The sequence below is a fragment of the Malaclemys terrapin genome, chromosome 2 (genome assembly GCF_027887155.1).
Source record: "Malaclemys terrapin pileata isolate rMalTer1 chromosome 2, rMalTer1.hap1, whole genome shotgun sequence".
Lineage (NCBI taxonomy): Eukaryota > Metazoa > Chordata > Testudines > Emydidae > Malaclemys > Malaclemys terrapin.
The window spans coordinates 285166092-285190007 of NC_071506.1; the positions used below are offsets into that span (position 1 = coordinate 285166092).

General features: G+C 59.9%; 1 protein-coding gene across 1 annotated transcript; it reads left to right on the forward strand.

Annotated features, from left to right (window-relative positions):
• Nucleotides 1-484: 484 nt before the first annotated feature.
• On the forward strand, nt 485-20707 carry LOC128830976 (protein KRBA1-like). The gene is made up of 19 exons (XM_054016970.1): nt 485-725; nt 1477-1650; nt 2148-2309; nt 2864-3046; nt 3962-4120; nt 4648-4821; nt 5003-5248; nt 7136-7309; nt 8230-8397; nt 9328-9507; nt 9740-9970; nt 10304-10477; nt 11474-11620; nt 11785-11940; nt 13516-13671; nt 15472-15645; nt 15978-16064; nt 16694-16867; nt 17496-20707. The coding sequence occupies exons 1-19, from the start codon at nt 485-487 to the stop codon at nt 18380-18382; spliced, it is 4047 nt and encodes a 1348-aa protein (XP_053872945.1). The 3' UTR covers nt 18383-20707.
• The last annotated feature ends 3209 nt before the right edge of the window (nt 20708-23916 follow it).

Below are 23916 nucleotides of genomic sequence, written 5' to 3' on the forward strand. Positions count from 1 at the left end.
TGGAGTGACTCCTGATTTATACAGTGTAAATTAATAGTATCAGGCCCCCAGGGTGCAAAACTACACAGCCTAAATTTGGGGCCCAGTTAAGCCCAGATTATTTGGGTGCCATCTGGATAAGAGCCATTCGTTATTCGAGTGTCTGGGTCCATCCAACAGGGATGTCACTGCATTGGTTAGTATTCTTGCCACGCAGAGGAGAGGTACATGCGTGTACCAAAATCCGTGTTGCCGTGTTAACCGCCATATGGCCACGCTCCGTCCTCCTACACCGCATCCCCTTCTGCGCACTGGTCACTGGAGAGAGGTGTCTCAGAGGGGGAAGAAGCGCTGAGCCCATGTGATTTCTGTGATTGTGGATCTCCCTTGGTTTCAGGCATTCTAGAATCAAAATGAACCTAGTTTCTGGGTGGACGCTTGAGAGTTGAAAGAAGCATGTGTCCTGTCTACGGTCTAGCCACTGATCCAGTCGGCTGTGTTGACCATGTTCAGGAGAGAAGGAACCGAGCCATTCGGCTGCAGGACTTGGACTGAAATTGAGTTTGTTTCTGTAGTTAAAACAGAAGTCACGACAGAGAGTTCCCCGATCCAGGGACTGATGGACCTCGCTGGAAAGAGGCCCAGTTATCCAAGCACTGCAACCAGCAGCTCGTCTACCAGCAGTGCACAAGGGGATGTGGAAGACAGGAGGCTGGAGATGGGGCTTTGGAGATGTTCTCATGAAGGTACGGTTCAGTAAGGCAGAGGATAGGGCCTGACGCGTTTCCCGGGAGAGTCCATGGAAAGACGCCAGTTGACCTCAGTGTCAGCGGATTGGCCCCTTCTCCTCAGAAGGAGGATGTGGTTTGCAAATGTCTAAGATTATAGGATTTGTGTGGGGTGGAGTTTTGGCAGCAAAGGGATGTGCCATTAGCCAAACTCTAGGTCTCGGTGATGGATTTGACCTAAAACCTCAGTGTGTTGTCAGGACCCGGTCGCTCCGTTGCTGGGGCTTGCGAGCTGACAGGAGGGTCTGAAATTCTCAGAGATTTGGAGAGAAAGTGGAGGGACGCCTGGGGATCAGAGGACAGGACTGCATAACCCCATATGAACACAACTGATTCTTACACCAAATCAAATAGGTCCAGAGAAGCCCTTATTTCCTCCCCGATCAGGACCAACTCAGCCAGTGCACACAAGAGAGGTAACACCGTGACCAGCCAGGCTGTCTGGGGAGAATCTCCGGAAATATAGACAACTGTTGGGTTTTCAGGGTTAAGTTCCATAAACCACTGATCAGCCCAGAGTCCCATTTCCTACAGCCCTTGGGGTACCGTACTAACCCCTCCCACCCATATGTTATCTGCAAGTGTGCACCGGCGCCTGATTGCTGGCTCTGAGCCCCCACCTCTGCCCTGCAGCTCTGACTGATCGGGGCTTCTCAGTGCAGGGCGAGGGGGTTGAGTTAATAATGTGTTTATTTTAATATTCACACAGCGGGGACGGCAGAGAATAGCCCCCTCCAAGGCCTGCTAAACTGTCTGAAGGAAATAATTGTTCATAAGCGCCATCAGCCCCACCCATCGCCCTGCAAATTGGCCAAGGGCAGCACACGCGGAGACCCAGGGCAGAGGAGGCTGGAGAGCGAGGATGGGAGCTCGTCTGTAGAAGGTGAGTGTGTGTAAAATGATAGCATCCCCTTTGGAGTCGGGAACAGCTCTTTGCAGCCCGTGCGTGGCTGCCCCTCGCCTGACGGTCGCTGTAAGGGAGGGGCAGTTGGCGAGAGACGCAGGAGCGGGGTGACTGGCCCTCGCAGTGTGTCTAGCTGTGTTTCCCACATTGCCTTGCACATATCTGCACAACCTTGGAGAGGTGCCTCTCGTAGGGGAGTGGCTCAAAAACTCCTCTGTCCACATCCAGGGAACAATAATGCTGAGCGCTTGCACCAAGAAGCAGTCGCATGAGCAGGTCTTGGCGGGCTTTGCGGGGTGGGGAGGGTCGTTATCTCTGTCCCGGGCGAGTCATTGACAGAACTGGGGATAAAAACCAGGCTTCCCCTGCCCAGCCTGTGCTCGGTCTGCCAGACCCTCCGCTGGCTTTAGGAGATTTGTGGATGGACTGAGCCAGCCCCACAGGTGCTGACCCGGACTTTGCTGTTCTGCATACAGTGAAAACAGAAGTAACCGCGGAGGATCCACAGGACCCCAGCTTGGAGAGCGGCCCATCAGCCAGGCCTGTGAGCAAAGCCAGCCCTCCTGCCAGGCCGTCCAGCTGCTCCTTCCCTAGCAGGGCGGAAGGAGAGGCCGGGGGTAGGAGCCTATTTGGCGAAGGTGAGCCATCGAAGTCACAGCCCATCCCGTGTACGTGCCTTGTGTGAGATTGCACCGGAGGGGACGCGGGCCATATGCCGTTCTATGGTTCAGACAGATGGCCGTGCCCCGGCCTGCCTTCCCTCCCCAGCCTTCCCACTGCTGATCGGCTCTGCCGCGATGACCGGGTGGTGGATGGCTTTGTGATCCTGGGGTCTGTCTCTCCTGTCAGCCATCCATCACTTCCAGCGGCCGCCCCCGTCCAGGCCTCCTGGTCATCGTATTTATACCCGGAAAGTAGAGCCAATCCGCCCCTCAGGCCATACCGCTGATGACTGATGTAAAGAATCCCCGGCCACGTAGACAAACACGGGGTCAGCCCGTCCTCCGGGGACCTGTCTGAGGGGAAATGCTTTACCAAGGTATCGGCCCCGAAGTGGGAAGAGGCAGAGAGTCACATGGCTGCCGCCTGCAGAGGTCGGAGGAGTGGGGCAGCGAGTCTCTATCGTGCCCCATAGCCAAGGGACCCGCTGCGCAGCAGCCGCCCAGCAGCTGAAGTTCTGACTTGTTCCTAGGAGCTGTTAAAAGGGAAGGAGCTGCGGAGAGCTCCCCTGCCCAGGGCCTGCTGAGCTGCTGGAGAGACGTGACCAGCCCCTGTCGTCCTGCCCGCCCAGCCTGCAGCCCCTCCACCAGCAGCGCCCACCAGGGGGCGGAGCAGAGGGGGCTGGAGCCGGGGCCCTGGCGTGGTCCTTGGGAAGGTGAGACGGGGTTTTGCTTCCAGACTGGGGAGGGAGACGTGCGCAGCAGACCTGAGGCCCTGCGGGTTTAAGAAGCAACAACCGGCCGCTTACCCCCAGGCTAGTTGTTGCTAAAAACGCTTGCAGAACGTCAGGAGCTGACCGCGCAGGTCCCCAGGGCCGGGGTACAGGCTCAGGCTGCGGTAGAGATGAGATTCACGGCGAGGGAGCAGAGGAACGGCCAGCGAGTCACCCGCTGCGAGCGGGACGGCCTGGTTCCCTGCCGAGAACCCAGCAGACGTTAGCAGACCAGGTGGCCACCAGGGCACGTGCTGGGGAGCGGTCGCCACGCCGCATTCACACGCTGGCACAGACCTAGGCGTTCCCTGTGCAAGGGGGCTTGCACTGATATAATTGCACCAATGTCGCTGGGCAGCGCTGGTGTAAAACAGGGCTTGCACCAGTGCATTTGAAATGAGGGTAAGCCACAGTGGTGCACACCCCAGTACACACTGGTGCAAAGCATCTGTCACAGTTTAGCTCTGCCAGTGGAAATAAACCCTGTCTGGCAGCGTCCTGCTAGTGCTGTAAAAGCTCTGCGTGTATTCCCAGCAAGCGCCCCCAGCCCTGGCCTGTGTTACCAGAGCCGTGGCTAGTAACTCCGGCTGGCTGCTAGCCTCAGAAGCCAAATTCTTTCCCCAGCACAGGCTCATAAAGCAAAGGACTCTCAAAGCGCATCTCAGGTCAAGACCGGGATGCTGGTGGGGCCTGCACAGCCCCTGGGACTCTGCCCATGTGGGGATGGGGGATCTCGCTGAGGGAGTCCGGGGGGCTGGCTAGTGAGTGGTACAGCACGTTGGGGGTGACTGTGTTGGGGGCAGACACCGCCTGTCCTGCACCTGCAAGCCGTGCCCTCTCCATTGTCCATTAAAGCAGAGGCGGCGCTGGAGGACTCCCCGCTGCGCGGCCTGGAGAACTGCCTGAAGGACATCGCTGTGACCAGCCCCCGTTGCTCCCGCCCGCCCGCCAGCCACGGCGCGCAGAGAGCCCAGGGGGAGAGGCCAGGGCAAGGAGCTGGGAGCCTGGCTGCCGAAGGTGAGAGCCGTCATGCGTGGTGGGGGCGCCCCCGCTGGATACACCTCGGAGACAGGAAGGGTCAGCTCCTCTGCTCGGAAACAGGACAGTGCGGGGGGGGAGTTGGGGGTTCAAGTCCCTAAAATCTCTATTATTTGGGTACCAGACGCGTTCCGTACACAGGGCGTTGCTCCAGGCATTGGTCCGTCTGCTCTGCAGAGGAGGGACTATACTAGGGAACGTGCAGAAATCCGCGTGTCCTTACCAGGACCTCCCTGGTTCCCTCCCCAGCCCTTTCCGTGCTGCCCATCCCACCGGGATGCAAGGGGTGGTGAGGAGGGGCCTCGGAGTGCAGCTGATTCCTGGTCATGTCCATTTCGAGTTGAATTCGCCGCTGGCCCAATCCCCGGGGTCTGATCGGAGGGTGTCTAGTTCTGGGAGCTGGGGAATGGGTGGGTGGGTTTATCATGCGCAGAAGGGCCGGGACGCCTCTTCCAGCCACAGCCACTGGGCTGTTATTCTAGGCATCGTTCCTATCGTTCAAACAGAAGCAGCGATGGAGGATTCCCCCCTGCGTGGCCTGCTGAGCTGTGTGACAGACGTGGCCGTACCCTCCCCCCAGCATCCCAGCCCGCTGACCTGCAGCGCCTCGACCAGCGGCGCCGAGCGGGAGCCGGAGCCGAGGGGGTGGGAGGCCGGGCTCTGGAACTCGTCCCCTGAAGGTAGGACAGTGCTCCAACCAGCGGTCCCAATTGAAGTCCATGGGTCTCTGCCACGGACTATATGGGACCAGAACTTGGCCCTAGAAAGGGGTGGGATGGGCCAGAGTCCACTGTTCCTATCTGCGGCTCAGATAGCCGCTAACCCTGAGCTGGAGCGTGTCTCTCCATGTTTCTCGAGCAGAGGTGACGCCAGGGACCAGCCCCCTCCACGACCTGGCGAACTGCCTGCAGGAAACACTTGTCAGTACATCCTGGGCTCCCCGAGTGCTGGCCTGCAACGCGGGAGCAGATGTGTCACCGAGGAGACCTGCGACGGGCGTGGTGCGGAGCTGGTGTGGAGACGGTGAGCCCAAGAACACACGCGCTGTCACACCGTGGGTCTTGTCGACGGCTGCCCGGCTTGCTGGAGGGTCCCAGCTGCCCACAGGCAAGCCCCTGTCACTGAGCGGTCTCTGCCTTACCCATCTCCGACCCTAGCCCGGCACTTAAACATCCTTTTCGGTCACTCTTCCGTTACGATTCCATTTCTAAGTGGTTTCAAAGGGTTAATAAATGATGAATGGATGTGACAAGCAGGAGAAAGCTGTGTTACGGATGCTTATCAGCACACCACTAGGAGATGCTATAGATGGTTATAAGCAGGCGTAGTAGAATTCAGGGTTTTTTTTATATTTTTGACAGATAATATTGATATTGAGTTTTAAGCATTTTTTTTCCTATTTTCAGACATTTAAATGTATCAGTTGCGCAAAACTGTGAGGTGGGGAGAGGGGTCAGACACTGGGGGGGTCAGACAATAAATATTTACTGACAGGAGACTGTGAGCTTCAAAAATGTAAAGCTTTATAGCCATTAAAACACAATCTGTCAACATCATGTGTCAAAATATACCCAGTAACTATCCTTACATTAAACCCTAAGTTCCCAAGCAGTATCTTCCTACTTTGCCCATAAATCATAGGACTGGAAGGGACCTCGAGAGGTCATCTCGTCCAGTCCCCTGCACTCATGGCCAGACTACGTATATATACATTTGGATGACTATATTGATGGAAATATTTTTTGTCGGTTTGTGTGTGTGCGGTGAAATGCACGTTTGCTGACAAAAATCGAACCCTTCCAAGCTTAGTTATAAGCCATAGTCAGAAGCAATTTGTTGGGCTCTGTAACAATTGATTAACTTGTGTCAATTGTTTATTAACCCTTTGATAAGCTATTTCTGCAGGGAACCTTACTGTAGAGTTTGACTCCTTTTCTCTCCTTGGTCGTGCTGTGATCAGCACTCTCTGCCTTCCATGAGGCTGTGAGTTTGTTTTTCCTCCTCGTCTCTCCTGTCTTTTCCTGAGTGTCTAGCACAGCTCTCCGTGCTGTCTGGTGTCTGTGCTCAGGTCGCTCCTCCTTTCCCTTCTCCATTCCTTTGCTACAGCTCCAGAGGGGGCTGGTGCCTCTTCTTTCAGCCACCTGGTTCCCCCCGGCTCTGCAGGCACTCTCTGATTCGCTTGGCTATGCCAGCGGTGTTGCATTCCTTGGCTCTGGTTTCTCTAAGGCTTTGAGTCGGTTTGGGGTCCTGGAGAGGAAGGATGGCGTGGTGGGGAAGGCACTGGGGTGGAACCCAGGAGAGCTGGGTTCTGGCCCTGGCACGGGCTGTCTGTGTCCTGGGTCAAGTCACTTTGGGTCTCGTTTACACTGGTAAAAACAACGAGGAGTCCTTGTGGCACCTTAGAGACTAACCAATTGATTTGGGCATAAGCTTTCGTGGGCTAGAACCCACTTCATCGGATGTATGAGGTAAATACAGGAGCAGAAATAAATACATGAAAGGATGGGGGTTGCTTTACCAAGTGTGCGGTCAGTCTAACGAGAGAAATCAATGAACAGCAGGATACCACGGGAGGAAAAATAGCTTTGGAAGTGGGAAGAGAGTGGCCCATTACAGACAGTGACAAGAAGGTGTGCACTGGTGTACATCAAGAGTATGTGGGCCAGATCCTTGGCACAGCCGAGGTCCCTTTGCATCCCAGAGACTAGGTAACAAGCGTCATGTGTTCAGAATAGCAGGAAAGGGTGAGTGAGACACTGGGGACCATTAGATAATCAGGCCCGACCTCCTGTATAACACGGACTGTTAACGTTATCCCTGCGCTGCCCCTACAGCTAGTCCCTGGGTTCGGAAGGAAGAACGCTTCTTTTCGAAAGCAGGACGTGGGACGAGTGTCTGCCCAGGCCGAGCCGGTCTAAGGCCCAGTGGGTATTACAGGGCTCAGCGATATGTCGCTCCAGCTGATACTGGCCTTTGGATGTTTTCTTTAAACAGACATCAGCACGGAGACCTCGCCACTCCGAGGTCTGGAGAACTGCCTGAGGGACATCCCGGTAAATAAACCCCGCTACCCCCACATGCCAGCCAGCATCGCCGTGACCAGCCCCTCGCAGAGAGACATGGGACAGAGGAGGCCAGGGGTCAGGACAAGGAGGTCGCTTGGAGAAGGTCAGGTGAAGTGTTTACACCATAACCCAGTGTCCCCACCATAAGGATCAGGTGGCAGGGAGGGTCAGCCGGGGCCAGAATAACCCCCCGTGGCGATCTTGTTCCAGTGCTAGCCGTACCCCTGTGCAGCCTGGCTCACTTCCACGCAGTGAGCCGAGTTCACCCCTCGGCAGGGTCCCAGCACACGGCCTGGGCACCACTTAACCCTGTGGGCTCCAGGGGTGAATTCCGCCAGCCCTGCGCCCCTGAGCTGCTGCTGCCGTTCACTGTGCGTCACACAAGTAGAAATAACCGGGGAAAGAGCTGGCGTTCCCGGCGTGCAGATTCTGATCTCGCGTACGTCTGTTTTGGCTTCTGGCTTCTCCCTGGGCGAATGAGAGCAGAAGCAGACCTTGGTTCTGAGTGGCGCGTGGTTCTGGTACACGCTTTGCCTTATGTAGGCGTGGGGATGGCGTGTAACCTGTTATAAACACAACAGGGGTGTGTGTGTGTGGTTTTTAACCCATTAAAAACAAACACAATGTGGGGTGGAAGCCAGAGGTGTCTACAGAGGATTCTCCCCTAAGCTTTTCCGAGAACTAGCTGTAGGTAAACCCGCTTCTTCCAGCCTGCCGCTCTTCCTGCAGCAATGGAAGTGAATCCAGACCGATTTGGTCTCTTCACTGCAAAGGCTCTTATTTATCCCTGGTGTAACTCTGACCTGAGTGGAGTTCCTCCAGGGATGAGCCCAGCGTAATACCTCGAAGTGCCCGTGAGACACCTAGAACTCATAGCCAGAGCCATTCCCAGCGTCTGCCTGGCCAATCGCAGTAGGAGAGCGGAGGTGAATTGCATCGGACGCAGGCTCATTCAGCGATGGAGGGAACCCAGCCCAGAGCTGCAGGCCGTGCACTGACGTGGGTTTGGTGTTGTTTAAACAGACGTCAGTACAGAAAATTCACCGCTGCGAGGCCTGGAGAACTGCCTGAAGGACATTCCTGTGCCTAGCCGTAGTCAGTCCAATACCCCAGGCAGCCGCTCCTCTCTGAGCAGCTCACCGGATCCACGGGGCAGACAGGAGACCGCGGGGTGGCGAGTGAAAACAGAAGGTAAATAGAGAGTTCAGTGTCCCTGGTTCAGCTTTGCGGAACCGAGCATGGCACGGACCTGAAAGGTAACATCTGACTGGGTCGCTCTTCGGTCTGTTTTACTAGCCCTGCAATCACATGGGGGGGGGGAGGGGGCTAGTTTTCATGGAAGCATTTCACGTCTTAAGGCAGGATTTTCAGACGGGGAAGCAGCCCCTTGTGGGATAGTCCAAGACCCACTGGAAGTGGAGCTCAGCCCGACTTTGGGGGGAAATGATACGTTATGGGCGTATCGACAGCACTGTAAGTCAGCCGCCAGTGAAAACCTAATACCCCCGAATGAGTCGGTTCCTAAGTTCCCTGTAAGCCGCACGGCCGCCTATCTAGCACCCCGCAGGCGCTCAAGGAAGGTTTGGACCCTCTGATCTCTCCTTCTCTGGAATACTTTTTACTTTTCTCCCAGACTTTAAGATCTGCTCTTCTAGCCTCTCGCTGCCTTCGGTTTAGTTCTTAGGGCCCCTCAGGCCAGATACCAGCTGGCGTACGTCGACGGAGCCCCAGTGACTCCTGTGGCTTTGTGCTGGGGATCTGGCCCTCGGTGCGCATGCAACACGTGGGTCCTTTCACACTTTTCTGGCGGCTTCTCCACGGATTTCCACTCCCCAAAGTCCCCCAGGCCCTGAAGTCCAGTGAGACGTGGCTTGCTGGGAAGCCCATCACCGCGGCTCCTTGCCATGGCCCCGGCTGTGCTTGGAGCTCCTTTCGGGGCTCCATATGGTAACACACTGCACTCCCGCTGGAGGGCCGGAAAGGCTGGGGGTTTCAGCGTGCCTGGCGGGGGCTGGGAGCTGCTAGCAGAGCCCATTGGCGTCACAGGTGTCCGAGGCGGATGGAAGCAGGGCTGCAGCTCCCAGCCTCCCGCTGACAGAGCTGTCGTACCTCTCGTTAAAGCAGGGGCCGTCTCCGAGGTCACGCCACCCCTCCAAGGCCTGGAGAACTGTCTGAAGGACATACCCGTGACCAGGCCCAGAGGCTCCAGTGCAACAACTAGTTCCTTCTACACCAGCAAAGTCCCGGGAGAGGTGGAGCAGAGGAGACCAGTGCCGAGGCCCTGGAGAGCATGCGCGGCAGGTGAGACAAGGAGCCGCGGGAGCTCGGCAGGGCAGTGTCCCGGGTGGGGCTGGGCAAGCAGCGGGGGCGCACGGGGGGACGTGGGAGCTGCGTGGGACTCCTCGATGTGCCTCTGGGAAAGAACGGGACCAAGAAGGCGGAATTAAGATTTGATCCTTTTTTAAATTCTCCATAATCCCACTCTTTTTAAATCTAAAACTGTTTTGGGCCGCCGGGTCCTGAAATCCCCCAGGTGCCCATGACACGTCCCAGCCGGCCCTGATGCTGGGGGGTTGTATGGTTAAACCAGCAGCAAGTGCGGAGAGCTCCCCCCTCTACGGACTGATGAACTGCTTGAAGGAAATACCCGCCGGCCGGCCGCGCTATGCCAGCATCCCGTCTAGCTACTCCTCCAGCAGCAGTGCCGACGGGGAGAGGGACCCGTGGGGCGCCGGGCCGGGGACGTGGAGGTGGGGCACTGAAGGTGAGCCAGGGGCTTTGTGGTGTCCTGTGAGCTCCGTGAGCTCTCCCCGGCCTCACACAAAGCAGCGAGAGTTACCGTGCCAGCCAGTTCTTACAGCTGCTGTGCTGGGGACGGGGTTATGTGTCCTGGCAGGTTACCTGGGGGCATTGGGGGGTGATGGGGGGCAGTAACCCTGCGCTGAGGGGGGAACTGTGGGGTGAGGGAACCAGTGGGCTGAGGAGCGATGGTGGTTGGGGGGACCGTGGGCCGAGGAGCCCTGGTGAGCGTGGGGGACCACTGACAGCAGCAGCTCTGGGGCCCAAGCTCTGTGCTGATCCTGTTTTGTCTAAACAGAACTGAGCCCCGAGAACTCCCCTCTCCGAGGCCTGGAGAAGTGCCTGCAGGAGATCTCGGTGCCCAGGCCCCAGACCCCCAGCTGCCCAGCCACAGCCGCTGTGGTGGGCAGCCGGCAAGGAGACACAGCGCAGAGGAGGCCAGAGACGGGGCATTGGGACTGGCCCGGTGCAGGTAAGCGGAGGATCGGGTTCATGATGTGAAAGGAGGGGCTGTGCCCTTTCCTGCTCTCTCCCAAGGCCCCTTGCTTGTCTGGTGTGAGAGACCCCAGTGCTGGGGTGTACAGAAGGGGAAGCTCCGGAGTGCGGACGGGACAGTCAGTGAATAGGACACATGGAGGGAGGGGGATGGTGGAGTTTTCCTTCCCCCTGTGTCTGCCCCCCAGAGTCAGGGTAAACCGAGGCGCTGGGCAGAACTGTGAATGAGGGGGAAGAACGAAGCAATGGAGCCTCCGTTGGAGGTGGAAGGAACCGGACACTGAGCTGATCCTGGCTTTGCCGAAGTCACCACAGAGCGCTCCCCGCACCACGGCCTGCAGCGCTGTCTGATGGGCCTAGCGGTGAAAGGCTCCGTCGCCCCAGCAGGCCTGCCAGTAACAGCCCCGCGCGGGGGTAGCACAGCGGAGCCCTGAGGCGGGGTTTGGAGATCACGGGCGGAAAGTCGGGCCAAGGTGTCCAGCCGCGGCAGTGTCCTGGGTTAGCCATCCGAACGTTGCCGGGTGGAGCTCAGAGGCGAACAGGGGAGATTGTTTGGGTACGAGTCCTGCTGGGCCAGAACAACGGTCCCTACGCGAACCACCTAGCTTGAACGGGACGATCTTACTGCAGGCATCTGGCAGATCCAAGACAGCCCTGGGCTGTGACTCGGTGTCCAGGGTTTCTATGCAACAGTCACATGGCTGTGATTGCTAGGGGGTGCTGAGGGACCTCCAGGACAGACGGGAACCAAAACCAGCACAGCACCAAATAACCTGTCAGAAATACGCACTTAGCCGTGCTTCCGAGACCAGGCGAATCCACGGGGCCCCGCCGCGGAGAGGCCATTCCCCAGGGCCTGTCTCGGAACCGGCTCATGCTAGCGACCCCAGGGCACGCTCTGTAACGCCGCGGTGTCTGGAACGAACAGCACCTGGCAAGAGTCTGATGCTGGCTCTGTCTGTGTTTGTTGTAGCTACAGCCAGTGCCTGTGTCCAGGGCCCACAGCGCTGTCTGAAGGCTCTGCCTGGAACCAGACCCAGCCACGCCAGCCGCTCGTCTCCCCACAGCACAGCGGGATGCAGCAGCCCAGAGGCTGGGATTTCGAGATTTCAGGCTGAAGGTGAACAGTGGGATTTTAAACTGCATTCACTTGAACCAGGCTGGTTCCCGGCTCCCTCTCCGGGCAGGGGAACTGCAAACCCTTAGGCCTGGCTGGTTTTCCAGGGCTCGAGGGAAGGACTGACCTGGCCTCATGCCTATACCCGTCTGGTTTCTCTGCTGCAGATAAAAGGCAAGCGGAAAACCTCCCAGGCCTGGAGGATTATTTGGAGGAAGTAGCAGCGCCCAGATCCCGTCCTGCCCAGTCCCCTCCCAGCAGCGCTCGGGGAGACGCAGAGCGGGAGGAATGGGATGTGCACACGAGGAGTTCCGGTAGCAGAGGTAAGCAGAGAACTTGGATGTTACGGCTCTGTCTAGATCAGGTACTTATCTGGCCCCCAGCACCGGAGGTAGTGCCTGGGTGCCTCCCAGTCTGTGAATGCATTTACCCCCCTGCACCGCTGTGGGCAGGGCAGGGATGAGCTCCCCACGGTAGGGATAGGAACTGGTCACAGAGTCTATGGCTGAACCGGGGCACGAAGTCTAATGCCCTAGCCACGGGACGCCTCTGGCACTCCCACATGATGCAGGATCTTTGCTGGTGAAATCCAGCCCCACAGCAGCCCAGCTGGGGGGAGCAACCCCGTTCCCATTGGCTGCAGTCGGAGCTGCCCCCACCGAATGGGAAGCGTTCAGTGATCAGCCCTGCTCACAAACGCTGGCGCTTGGGAAGTCGCTCTCAGCCCCTGGGAGCCTCCTCCCCAGGCGACCATCTGCCTGCCAACCCGTCGTGCCAGGTGCTTCTCCTCGCCCAGCTTGGGGCCTCCAGGGGGCTGGCCAACTGGTCTCCCATCTCCAGCGGGCATAGGAAGGGGTCTGCCAAAGCGGAACCAGACAGGAGAATCAAACCTGCTGCCCCGGGTCTGAGAGGCAGGAATGGTCACGGAGTCAGTGAGCGGCTGACCCGGCTTTCTAGCAAAGGGCCTTGAGAGGCTTTTCAGTTTGCTTAGAGCAGAGGGACTGGCAGTCGGTGACCCGCAGAGCTGTCGGAAGGAGACTCCTGTGACCAGCCTGTCACCCCAGCACGCAGGAGTTAGGGGGCTGAGGAGAAGGGGGACAGGAGTTAGGGGGCTGAGGAGAAGGGGGACAGGTGCTGGGAGATCCCCAAAGGGGTCATAGGGTAACCCAAGGTCCCGTTTAGGTACCAGCTCAAGGTACAAAAGTCTAGTGCAGACCAGCCTCAGGAGGGGCTGAGCGTCTGCCTCTTGCATGGAAGGCAGCGGGAGAGGCAGGTCCTCAGCCCCGAGACTGGGGCGTCATCTGCAAGCTGGTGCCGTTCATTCTGGGGTAACCAGGGAATCTAAACCCCCAAGGACAGGGAGAGTAAGGTACCAGCGTGTAGCCCCTAGAGCCGCTCCTGTGTATCTGTGCACCGCACTCAGCAGAAAGCACCGCTCCCCGCTTAGATTATAACGAGCGTGCTTCTGCATGGCAACGCCCACGCTTCCCGCCTCTCCCGGGACGGTGGAACAGCACATCAGAATGGCCAGACTGGGTCAGACCAAAGGTCCATCTAGCCCCATTATCCTGTCTACTGACAGTGGCCAGTGCCAGGTGCCCCAGAGGGAATGAACAGAACAGGGAATCATCAAGTGATCCATCCCCTGTCGCCCATTCTCAGCTTCTGGCAAACAGAGGCTAGGGACACCATCCTGCCCATCCTGGCTAATAGCCATTGATGGACCCATCCTCCATGAACTTATCTAGTGCAGAACAGCTCGGGCAGAACATAGGCAATGGACGTGGGACCTGGGCCACAACCCAGCTTGGTCTTGATGTTGTTGAGGGGCAGAGAGAGCTGCCCTATGGCTCGGGGCCAGGAGCGGGCAGCAGACTTGGATATTTCTGTGTTGGCAGAAGTGGCGGCGGGGAGCTCGCCCTGCCCCAGGCTGAACTGTGTGAAAGAGATCACTGCCGACAGAGCAACGCCTTCCTCGCCGCCTGCCCGCGCTGCGCAGGGAGACGTGACGCAGCACAGAGCAGAGAGCAGGGGGAGGAAGCTGTCTGGGGAAGGTGAGCAATGGAGTTCCTGGCTTTAACACCTCTTAGGCTGCAGCACTGCAAGGCCTGGCTGGTCCAGAGGGTCTGAGAAGCTTGAGAATAAGCCCGGGGCACGTGGCTTGCCGGGGGCTGGTTTCCTTCCCTGAAATCGAGGTTCTGCGGGTGCTCGAATGCACATGCGGCGTGGTCTGGATTAGGGCTTGGTCTGCAGGCCGGGCCCAAGGCTTGTCGGCTCAGCGGAGACACTCCTAGACTCGTAGGACCAGGCGGTTGCCTCGTCCAGCCCCCTGCACTGTTGTCGGATGTATCACTCGGCGAGGGAGAAAAACCACATCTGCCACCACAGCAGATTCTAGACACCAAGGGCTTTGGTTGTACCTCTCGGCTGGGGACATACGGGAGAGGAAAGTGTTCCCGTGAGACAAGGGGGCTAGTGAGGGAGGAGGCCAGAGGATGTGCAGCCCCACTGGGAGGAGGCTGGGGAGCACGCAGTCACATGGGGGGGGCAGGACTCGGGGGGGAGGCTGGGGTGCAGCCCCATTGACTCTGCTCTGGCCCTGGCCCTCGGGGTGCGTGGGCTATGAATGTACCTACGGGGTCCCTGCCTCTGTAAAATCAGCGTGTGTCCAAGCGAGTGTACGAGTGGGTTGAGGATTCCATCCCAAGTGAGGATCGGGAACCCCCGGCAGGGCCAGCTCTAGGTTTTTTGCCACCCCAAGCAAAACATTTTTGGCTGCCCCCCACCCCAGCCCTGGGCTTTCCTCCCCACCCACCCCCCGCACCTCCTGCCGCCCCAATCCTGGGCTCTCCCCCCCCCGCACCCCCTGCCGCCCCAACCCTGGGCTCTCCCCCCCCCACCCGCACCCCCTGCCGCCCCAACCCTGGGCTCTCCCCCCCGCACCCGCACCCCCTGCCGCCCCAACCCTGGGCTCTCCCCACCCCACCCCACCCACACCCCCTGCCGCCCCAACCCTGGGCTCTCTCCCCCACCCCACCCACACCCCCTGCTGCCCCAACCCTGGGCTCTCCCACCCCACCCCCGCCGCCCCAGCGCTGGGCTTCCCCGAACCAGCGCCAACTCCGCCCATTCCCCCCTCGCCTCCAGCCGGTCCAGCGCTGGCAGGGTCAGGGTAAGCAGCGGGGCTCCTGGGCTGCACCTCAGCCCAGGGTCTCTCCAGCCGGGGCTCCCGTCTCCAGGACCGGCCGGGACCGGGGAGGACAGAGCCAGGGGACCGCCCCAGCAGGGGGCTGAGGAGCTGGGGCAGGGTAGCCCCAGAGGGAGTGGAGCCCCGGAGAGCGGGACGCGGGCCCCGCACGGCAGCACCCCGCCCTCTATGGCCCCGCTGCTGCTTCTGCTCCTGGCTGCCCTGCCACAGCCCCCGGACAGCTCGGGCCGCTTCGCCCAGCCCCGGCTGCAGCGCTGGGGGGCGGCCGCCCTGCGGCACCTGCAGGCGGCTCCGTGTGTGCCGAGGGACAGCCCCCAGCCCGAGTGTCCCGCGCTCAGAGCCCGCCCGGCCATAAGGTGCGGGCGCTGCTCCCCGACGCAAACCACAGCGGCCCCAGGGCGCCCCCGGTGCAGGCCGCGCTGCTGCTGCCAGGGCCGGCTCTAGGCTTTTGCCGCCCAAGTGCCAAAAAAAAAAAAAAAAAAAAAGAAAGAGGCTGGCTGGAATGCCGCCCCTGAAAACGTGCCGCCCCAAGCACCGGCTTGGTTTGCTGGTGCTGGGAGCCAGCCCTGACCCCCGGTCAGTTTCCATGGCGATAGTGTAGCGGGGCCTGTCCTGTAGCTGACCTGGATTTCTTGGTTTAAAACAGACAGTACGGCCGAGACTGCCCATCTCCCAGGCCTGGAGACTTGCTGGAGCGCAGTGCCTGTGAGCCAATGTAGCTGGGCCAGCACCCCCCTCGGCATGTCCTCCAGCAGCAGCCCCCGCAGGGCCGGGGGGCAGAGGGGTCCACAGCCAGGGCTTTGCAGGCTGCACAGAGAAGGTGAGCCAGCCAGCGGGCATGTGATCCGCACTGCAGGGGCCAATCAGCGAACCCGCGGAGATTCTGGCTGTGGGACTGCGTGGTCCAGAGAGTCCCATGCTGCCGGCTTGCCATGTGTATGAGACTTACAGACAGGAGCGCTCCATTGACCGGTCCCCTGGCCCGCCCAGCACTGATAGCTCTGCCCAGTGTTGTCCCGCTTAGCCTCTTGGATTTCACGCGGCAAATGTTCACGTACCAAGGAAAACGGGACCTTCGGGAGGGCGTTCCTGGGAACTGACAAATGCGGCATTATTATCGATGATTATTATTAATGATCCGTATTACCCTAGGGCCTGGGACCCCCACTCACAGACCAGGCCCCCGTTGTGCCAGGCGCTGGACAGACACAGAGCAAAGAGGGTCCCTGCCCAGAGCCGGTAATCTAAGCTCCTTTGGCCAGATAACGCCATTTCCCCTGCAGTGAGATCCCCCACCCCCGCCCCGAAGTCAGGACAAGCATTTCCCCTAGGGGAAAACCAGCCGTCTGAGCAGCCAGGAGCCTTTTCCTCCTGTCCAAACTGCCTTTGTGTTGTGGAAAGCAGCAGAGAAACTCTGTCCTCAGCTCCACAGTCCACGGGCACGATGGGAGCTGGGGGGGTGAGGACCCCAAGGTTTAAGAGGAACGATTCCTGCCAGTGCCCCGTCCTCCTGGAGTACGTGGGGTACCTGCATTTCCGGGCTGGGAGCCCAGCTTCCGGGGGGACTAATGGCCCATAGAGAGCGTCACCGCTCCTCCATCCTGCTGTCCTGAGCTTGCTACTCTCCTGTGTTCAGAGACTCAGAGAAACTAGAGCTAGAGAAACCCACTAGATCTCCGCCTCCTGAGAGGTGCAGGGCTGTTCCCGGGGGCTGTTCCCCTCCAGACACTCCAGTGACGAGGGCCCTAGACATGCCAATAGATGAATGGGTTCCTTTAGGACCAAGGCTCCAGCAGGTCTGTAGCACTTGGCAGAGGGTGGGACCTAGCTTAAGCTGATGCAGGTTTTGTTTGTGTTGGTAAAATCAGAAGTGATGCCAGCTGACGCCCCTCGCTCTGGCCCCGCGACCTGCCCACAGGGAACCCATGGAAACGGGCCCGGTCGTTCCAACACGCCGAGCAGTACCTCGCCTGCCCACAATGCACTGGGCCACAGGCATCCTAGGAGACCCAGGACAGGGATTAAGAGACCATACACTGAAGGTACCTTGATTGCCATGCGCCTTCCAACCAGGTTCCTTGTTAGGCCCCCCCAGTCTATTTTCAAAGGTACTGAGCCCCCCCAGCAGGGTTAGTGGGTGCTGGAACCAGGCCTGCATTTAGGGGTCTGGTCAGGTTCTTCCCTTCTGGGGCTGGGGGTCTCACTGGCTCTTGTAAGCCAAGCCGAGTTTGGTGTGGTCAGTCACTGGATGGGAGACCTCCAAGGAATTGTGACTGAACAGGTGGCGATCTGCCCACTGAGTCCATCCTGAGCCAACGCCCCAGCCCCACCTTTCACATCAGCCGTAAGGCCGAGGGGCCACATATCGGTGGGCGTTAAAATCGTGCACGAGTAGGGGTGTTAGCCTGGGACCTGGTCCAGTGCCAATTGGGTAATTACACTCGGTCCCACAGCACACGGGGATCTCCTGCCCTTAGCTCCCTGGCCTACGCTGGTGGGTAGCGTGGCTGGAAGACAATCAGCTGCCACCTTTCACTCCAGAGGCGGCTGCAGTGCAGTGGTGGGTGTGGGGATTCCTGCCTAATACTGTGCTAGGGAATTGGCTCTAGAAGTGGTGCTGACCGTTGCTTTGTGTTGCCGGGTCTGATATGTTTGTCCTCTGGACCGTAGCCAGGACCGACGCTGCCCGACCCCCCAGCACCGGCTCCTGCACTTCTGGTGAGGATGGTGGACAAAAGGCGGATGCCGCGTGGGAGGAATGTCCCAAGAGACCATGCCCCTGGGAGTGCTGCGGCTGGGAGAGCGGGACGCCCCGGGACCTCAGGGTGGAGAGGAGCGCGATCGAGGCCGGCCTCTCAGAGAAGCTGGAGCGGGTCTCCCAGGATTTCGCGGCCATGTACAGGGACGTGTCGAGCATGCGGAGCCGCGTGGCCCAGCTGGAGCGGGACTCGAGGGGCTGGGCTCTCGAGGTGGCCGTCCTCCAGAAAGGCAACAAGCGCCTGAGCGAGACCGTCCGGTGGCTGGAGAGCCGCTGCCACGTGCTGGAGAACCGCGCCCGCCGCAACTGCCTGCGGCTGGCGGGCCTGCCGGAGGGGGCGGAAGGGGGAGACCCCGTCGCCTTCCTGCAGAGGACCCTGCCCACGGTGCTCCGCCTGCCGGCGGACTGGCCGCCCCTGGAGATCGAGAGCGCGCGCCGTGTGCACGGGGGGGCGCGCTGGGACCCTGCCTCCCGGCCCCGGGCGCTGGTCTTCCGCCTGCTGCGCTTCTCCGACAAGCTGGCCATCATGCGAGCGGTCAGGAAACGCGCGGAGCCCCTGACCTGCGGCGGCGCCAGGGTCGCCCTCTTCCCGGACGTCTGCCCCAAGCTGCGCCGGAGGAGGGGGGCGCGGTACGCGGCCGTCAGGAGGCTGTGGCGGGCGGCGGAGCTCCACTTGGGCGCTCCGCCCTCCGGCTGCTGCCACGCCCGGGCACAAGGACACTGGGAGCCGCTGCCCAGCCCGCCGGGCCGCACGCCGGCTGCAGACGAACAGGGGAGCAGAGTCACCAAAGGGCAGTGACAGAGGGGGGGACTTGGAGCTGCTGGTTCCGCTCACCCCCCTGAGTCACAGGGTCCGTCTCCATTCTGCCCCGGAGACCACAGCGCCCCCCAGGTCCGGCCTGGAGCTCTCCGGATTCCCGGACAGTAGCTAAATGCCAGCACTTGGCTGTGTGATTCCAGCGTGTCTGCGGGGGGGGGCTCTGGGCGGGGGCCTGGGCTAGGGTCAGGCACTCGGATTTGCTTTGCTCCCCCTGACAATTGCTCCTGGCCAGCTGGGGAGAAATGTACAATTCCCCTTTTGCCCCCTGTCCATCGCCACTGCTCAAGCCGGTGTCTTTTCTGTCCAGCTTCTAACCAGCCCCCGACCCTGGGTGAGTCGCACACGCTGCTACGTCTCGGCAGCAACTTCCCAGGGAAGAGCCTTCGGGGGCCCGGCCTGTGCATGCAGGGGCAGAAACCTCCCTGGTGCATCTCACTCACAGGGCCGTTGTCAGAGTACAGGCACCGCCGCGGACTTCCAGCTCCCCGGGCACTGCCCTCGCCCAGGGGGAGCTGAGGATAAAGGCTGTCATGGGCTTTCTGGGCTGGTCCTTTCCCCTGTTTGTTTATCTACTTCCACGGGCTGGATCCACCGCCCACAGACATATGCTTATTCCCCATCACTTCGGCTCTCCGCTTTGCTGCCCAGTTCCCTACTCTCCTCTGCAACTCCCCAGGCATCTCCCGGCACTCTGCAGAGTTTCTGGTTTTTCGGCACAGGGAGAAGCTACCAGATTTGGAGCCCTCTGCACCCGGAACGAGTCCCACCCCCCACGTGCATGAGCCCTGCCTTGGAGGGACCATCTCTGAGCACAGAGGGAAGTTCATTCTCAGTGGCCTCCTTCCTCCCTACCCGGCCGAGACGACAAACAAAGGGACCGAAGGCTCGATCCTGCCAGGTGCTGTGCACTCTGGCCCCGCTGCAGCCAAGCATGTTAGCTTGTGCTTAGCTTTAAGGACTGGGTAACCCCTCTGAAGTCGGTGCTTTCCTGGATCGCGGTCTGAGCGCTTAGCGCCGCAGGATTGAGCCCTAAATGGGGCTGGGTGATGCTGACACCCACCCACTCCGTGCCCAGCTGCACCCGCCAACTCTCCCAGCAGCCATCCGTGCGCGAGCGGGGCTGGACTTGAACTGGAGACCTGCAGTGAAAGGTTCCTGCGCCCTAATCTCACCCTGATCTCATCTCAACAGGCCCCGAAATGCCGATCTCCCAACAGAGAGTTTATGCAATGTGTTCCCAAACTGTCCTGTCTGTGCGTACCGTCCTGCGTGTAAAGCACAGGTCTGAGCAGTGAGGCTGAATACAGACTGGAGCTAGGCAGGACTACGGTAGAGGATGTGCCGTGTATCGGGCCAGGCAGCCCTGGAGTGGTTGCCTGGACGATCCCAGCATTTTACGAGTTAATCAGTCCAATGAATCATCCTGTTTGCTGAACAGAAGTGACAGGTGCCTCCCTGGATACGTATTTATTAAGTTCCCTTAGCTGGCCCATGTCTCAGCCAAAATTTACTGGAGCTGGAATGTCTTCGTCTTCAAGACGCCCTCTGCCTATTCCCACTGGGCAGCTCAACGACGTCTGGGTACAGGTGAGTCACCTTCCGGTACCCACACCTGCCGCTTGAGTTCACCCCCACCCCCAGCTCTGCCAGTGCATTGCACCGGGGCCTGCTTTTCTGTGTTGGGCGGTGGCTGCGCTGCAGAGCAGGAGAGCGCTAACCCCGCTGGCTCCCCCGTCGGTCTCAACTTTGCTCTAACTTGGTGGCCCTATTCAGTAGCCAGGGGGCACTGGGGGCCTGATTCTGACCTCTTACCAGCAATATTGGGAGCGACTCCGCCGTCGGGAGCGGAGCCGGGCTGGAATCCGGAGTGACGCCGCCGTTGGGAGCGGAGCCGGGCTGGAAGCGGGAGTGACGCCGCCGTTGGGAGCGGAGCCGGGCTGGAATCCAGAGTAACTCCGCCGTTGGGAGCGGAGCCGGGCTGAAAGCGGGAGTGACGCCGCTGTTGGGAGTGGAGCCGGGCTGGAAGCGGGAGTGACGCCACCATCGGGAGCGGAGCCGGGCTGGAAGCGGGAGTGACGCCGCTGTTGGGAGCGGAGCCGGGCTGGAAGCGGGAGTGACGCCGCCGTCGGGAGCGGAGCCGGGCTGGAATCAGGCGCTTCGTGGCCCGGGCTCCCTCCTGTTGACAGCATGGTGTTTGAAATCCTTTCCTGCTGCCGGGGCGGGCGGCACATGGCTGTGCTGATTTCCCTGTGTTCTGTGCTCACGGTGCAGTGGGGCTGCATTAAAACACTGATTTGTAAAGCTGCTTGGTCCCCGGGCCTGGTGTTTGTTTGAGTTCCCTGCACCTGCGTTATGGGTGTAAGTCAGGCAGGCCACGGGCCAGAACCTGCTGTCTGGGTAAATCCGAACCACTCCACGGCCTGCGGCCTGGGGAGTTCCCCTTGTAGCCTAGAAGTTCAGGCATCCCCTGTATGAAACCCCCCTTCAGCCCCCGGAGAGAACGCGGGACATTTGCTGGGGACTTGTGAGCAGGCATGAGGGATTATGGCCTGGGCTGGGGTCCTGAGCGTTATAAACCTGGAGCAAACCCCACCAGCCGATGGATTTCCGTCTGGGGGAGGCAGTGCGAAGTGCTGGAGAATCAATGTCCTGTGCACTAGCCAATCAGATTTGCTCGAATCACCGCCCAGAATTCCATTCATTTGCATAAATCTACATGGCAGGTGGCTTCTTAAGTGCGGGGCGTGAATGTTCCCTTCCCCCATGTTCAGACTGCAGTAGCAACTGTCATTCACTTTCCTCTCAAGGCACCAGTGTGTGAGGCTGGTCGTACCTGGCAGGCGGCAGCTGTATAAGAAAGCTGGCCTCAGAGATAGAGCGGGGATAGAACCCAGGACTTTCCTCTCCCAACACGCAGCCCTTACCGCCTGAGCTAAAGGAGGTGCTCTGTTCGGTATGACCCGGCCCCTGTCCTCCCTGGAGCAGCCACTAGAGGGAGCCATAATCTCACACGCACAAGTGCACACCTACGTGCACATGGAGCAGCCACTAGAGGGAGACATAATCTCACACGCACAAGTGCACACCTACGTGCACATGGAGCAGCCACTAGAGGGAGACATAATCTCACACGCACAAGTGCACACCTACGTGCACATGGAGCAGCCACTAGAGGGAGACATAATCTCACACGCACAAGTGCACACCTACGTGCACATGGAGCAGCCACTAGAGGGAGACATAATCTCACACGCACACGTGCACACCTACGTGCACATGGAGCAGTCACTAGAGGGAGCCATAATCTCACACGCACACGTGCACACCTACGTGCACATGGAGCAGCCACTAGAGGGAGACATAATCTCACATGCACACAGTTAAGGGGCGGTAGAGACCCAGTGATGGACAGTGAGGGGAGGCAGGGAGTTGGTGGCTTGCTGGGTGTGGCTGTGGGTGACACAGGGCCAGACCACGTGTAATATAAATTAAGACCCAAAACCCAGCGTGAAGGAGCATGACTGGAAAGGGCCCAGCCCAGTGCCCTCTGTGTGCGGCGCACGGGGGCCAGTGTTGCCACGGGGACAGGTCTGCCCAGGGTGCCGTCCCTGGGGGGTCTCTCTCCCCTCAGCCCTGCCCCTGTTTAAGTCTTAGGACACTGGCCGGGAACTGTGGTGTTAAAGCACCATGTGCTGGGAGTTTCCAGGGGCTGGGGAACCCGTAGGGGGCATGGTGGCTGGGTCTGGAGCTGGGAGAAGGTATGAGGGGGGACTCCGGGTCTAAGCCAGTTCCACGTCACCTGCGTCTCCTCACCCATGAACCCCACTCCTCCGTGGGATGCTTGGCCCACCTCCAGCCACTCCTAGTGCCACCCCGCCCCACACGGGGGAGTAACAGGGGAGGCAGTGCAGGCGTACAAGGCACAAAGCATCTGGGGATGGGGCCTGTGGGGCTCTAGAGAGCTGGGAGGGAGAGGGTGCTGAAGGGGAGGAAACTCTGCTCCCATCCACCCCTGGGAACTCAGACAGCAAGTGGCCTCCACCCTCAGGGCTGGGGGCTGCCCCACCAGCTCCTCTGACCTGTGCAGGCAGCCCCTGGTGGCAGGGCGGCTGCAGCCGAGGCCTGGTGGTGGTTTGCTGCCCAGAGCACTGCGCCTCGGTGAAACACGGGAGCACCACAGGTCCGTGCCAGCAAGAGCACGGCCCCAATCGCACCCAGCAGCAGCCGCGGGCGCCCCAGCCCCTGTCAAGCAGAAGTAAACCCGTTTCACGCTCCTCTCCCCCTCCGGGGCACGTGAAGGTAATAAGAGCTGACGGTGCCCCTGACATTTCCCGCTGGCCCCTGAGCCAGGCAGCTTCTTGGCTCCCACACCTCATCGCAGGAGTACCGCACACGCCCACACGCTGGCCGTGCACTCGCCCCATCGCTCCCCAGTCCCCACGGGAACTGTCCCGGGTCCGTGGGGATCAGCGGCTGGTGCAGCTCTGAGACCCTGGCTCCGAGGGCAGAGAACGAGGCCTGGGCAGCGCCAGTGGCTGAGATCTTGGACCGCCTCCCTCCCCGTAACCGACTGAACGAGTGCCGGGTCCTGGCAGAGCCCCGGGTCTGAGCGTTAAAGCTGGAGGCCCGCTGCTTGGACACGCTGGCCAGAGGAGGGGAAATGCAGCCTCCCCTCGCGCGGTGAAGTGCCCATGAATGGAGCGGTGGGTCCGTTCGCCCCCCATCCCGGCTGCTGTGGGTTTGCAAGGTCATTATGTTGCTTCAGAAGCAAGGGAATGAGGAATAAAATGAGCCTGTGTGACAGGTGGGGGTTCCCTCTTGTGGCCATTTAAAGCCAAGGCCCCCTTGAGTGGGGGTTTCTGCGGACTGCACCGGTCGGACTCGGGGTGCACAGCCCCAGGCGTGTCTCTCCTGTGACCGGCAGGGCTGGGCAACGGGCAGCCTCCCTGCTCACTACTGCAGGGTTTCCTCCAACTCAAAGGCCATCACAAAACACGCTCTGTATTCTCCCCCCTCTGCTTGGTGGTGCAGCTGAGGCCCTGACCTGCTCCGCTCATTAAAGCTCCTACGAGGCTGGGGGTTAACCCCCAGGGGCCTGACTCTGGTAAGTCGCTCTGCGTCCCTGAACTCCTGCACTTTCAGGCTGTGCCACTCTTCCCTTTCTAGCCCACAAACATACCCGTGTGCCGTGCTAAACAGCTGCTGCAGCCCACCCAGAGGTGGCCGCATTTACTTGGTGTGTGACTGATCCTGTTTATAGTCTGTGGCGGCTTACAGGCCTTCATGGCTAAAAGGCCCTAGCCAGGCCCATGAGTCCTGATCTGCCCTCTAGTCTAGTCTACGTCTGGCCACTTTCTTCACTGTGGTATCAGCACCTTCCAGCGGGGGTGCATTAAACGCAATGAGACTAACATCCGTCCCGTATTTGGTCTTTTAACTCTCCCAGAGGGAGAAGCATGTGCAGAGCTGTGTTTGGTTGTGCGAGGGGTTCGATGTTGATAGATGCGTGGGTG

Excerpts from the sequence above, each read along its gene's own strand:
- LOC128830976 (XM_054016970.1), top strand. The coding sequence starts at position 485 with ATGTTCAGGAGAGAAGGAACCGAGCCATTCGGCTGCAGGACTTGGACT. Across the intron at positions 4,121-4,647 it reads TGGGAGCCTGGCTGCCGAAG|AAGCAGCGATGGAGGATTCC; the intron begins GTGAGAGCCGTC and ends TCGTTCAAACAG. Across the intron at positions 16,065-16,693 it reads AGGGTCCCTGCCCAGAGCCG|AAGTGATGCCAGCTGACGCC; the intron begins GTAATCTAAGCT and ends TGGTAAAATCAG.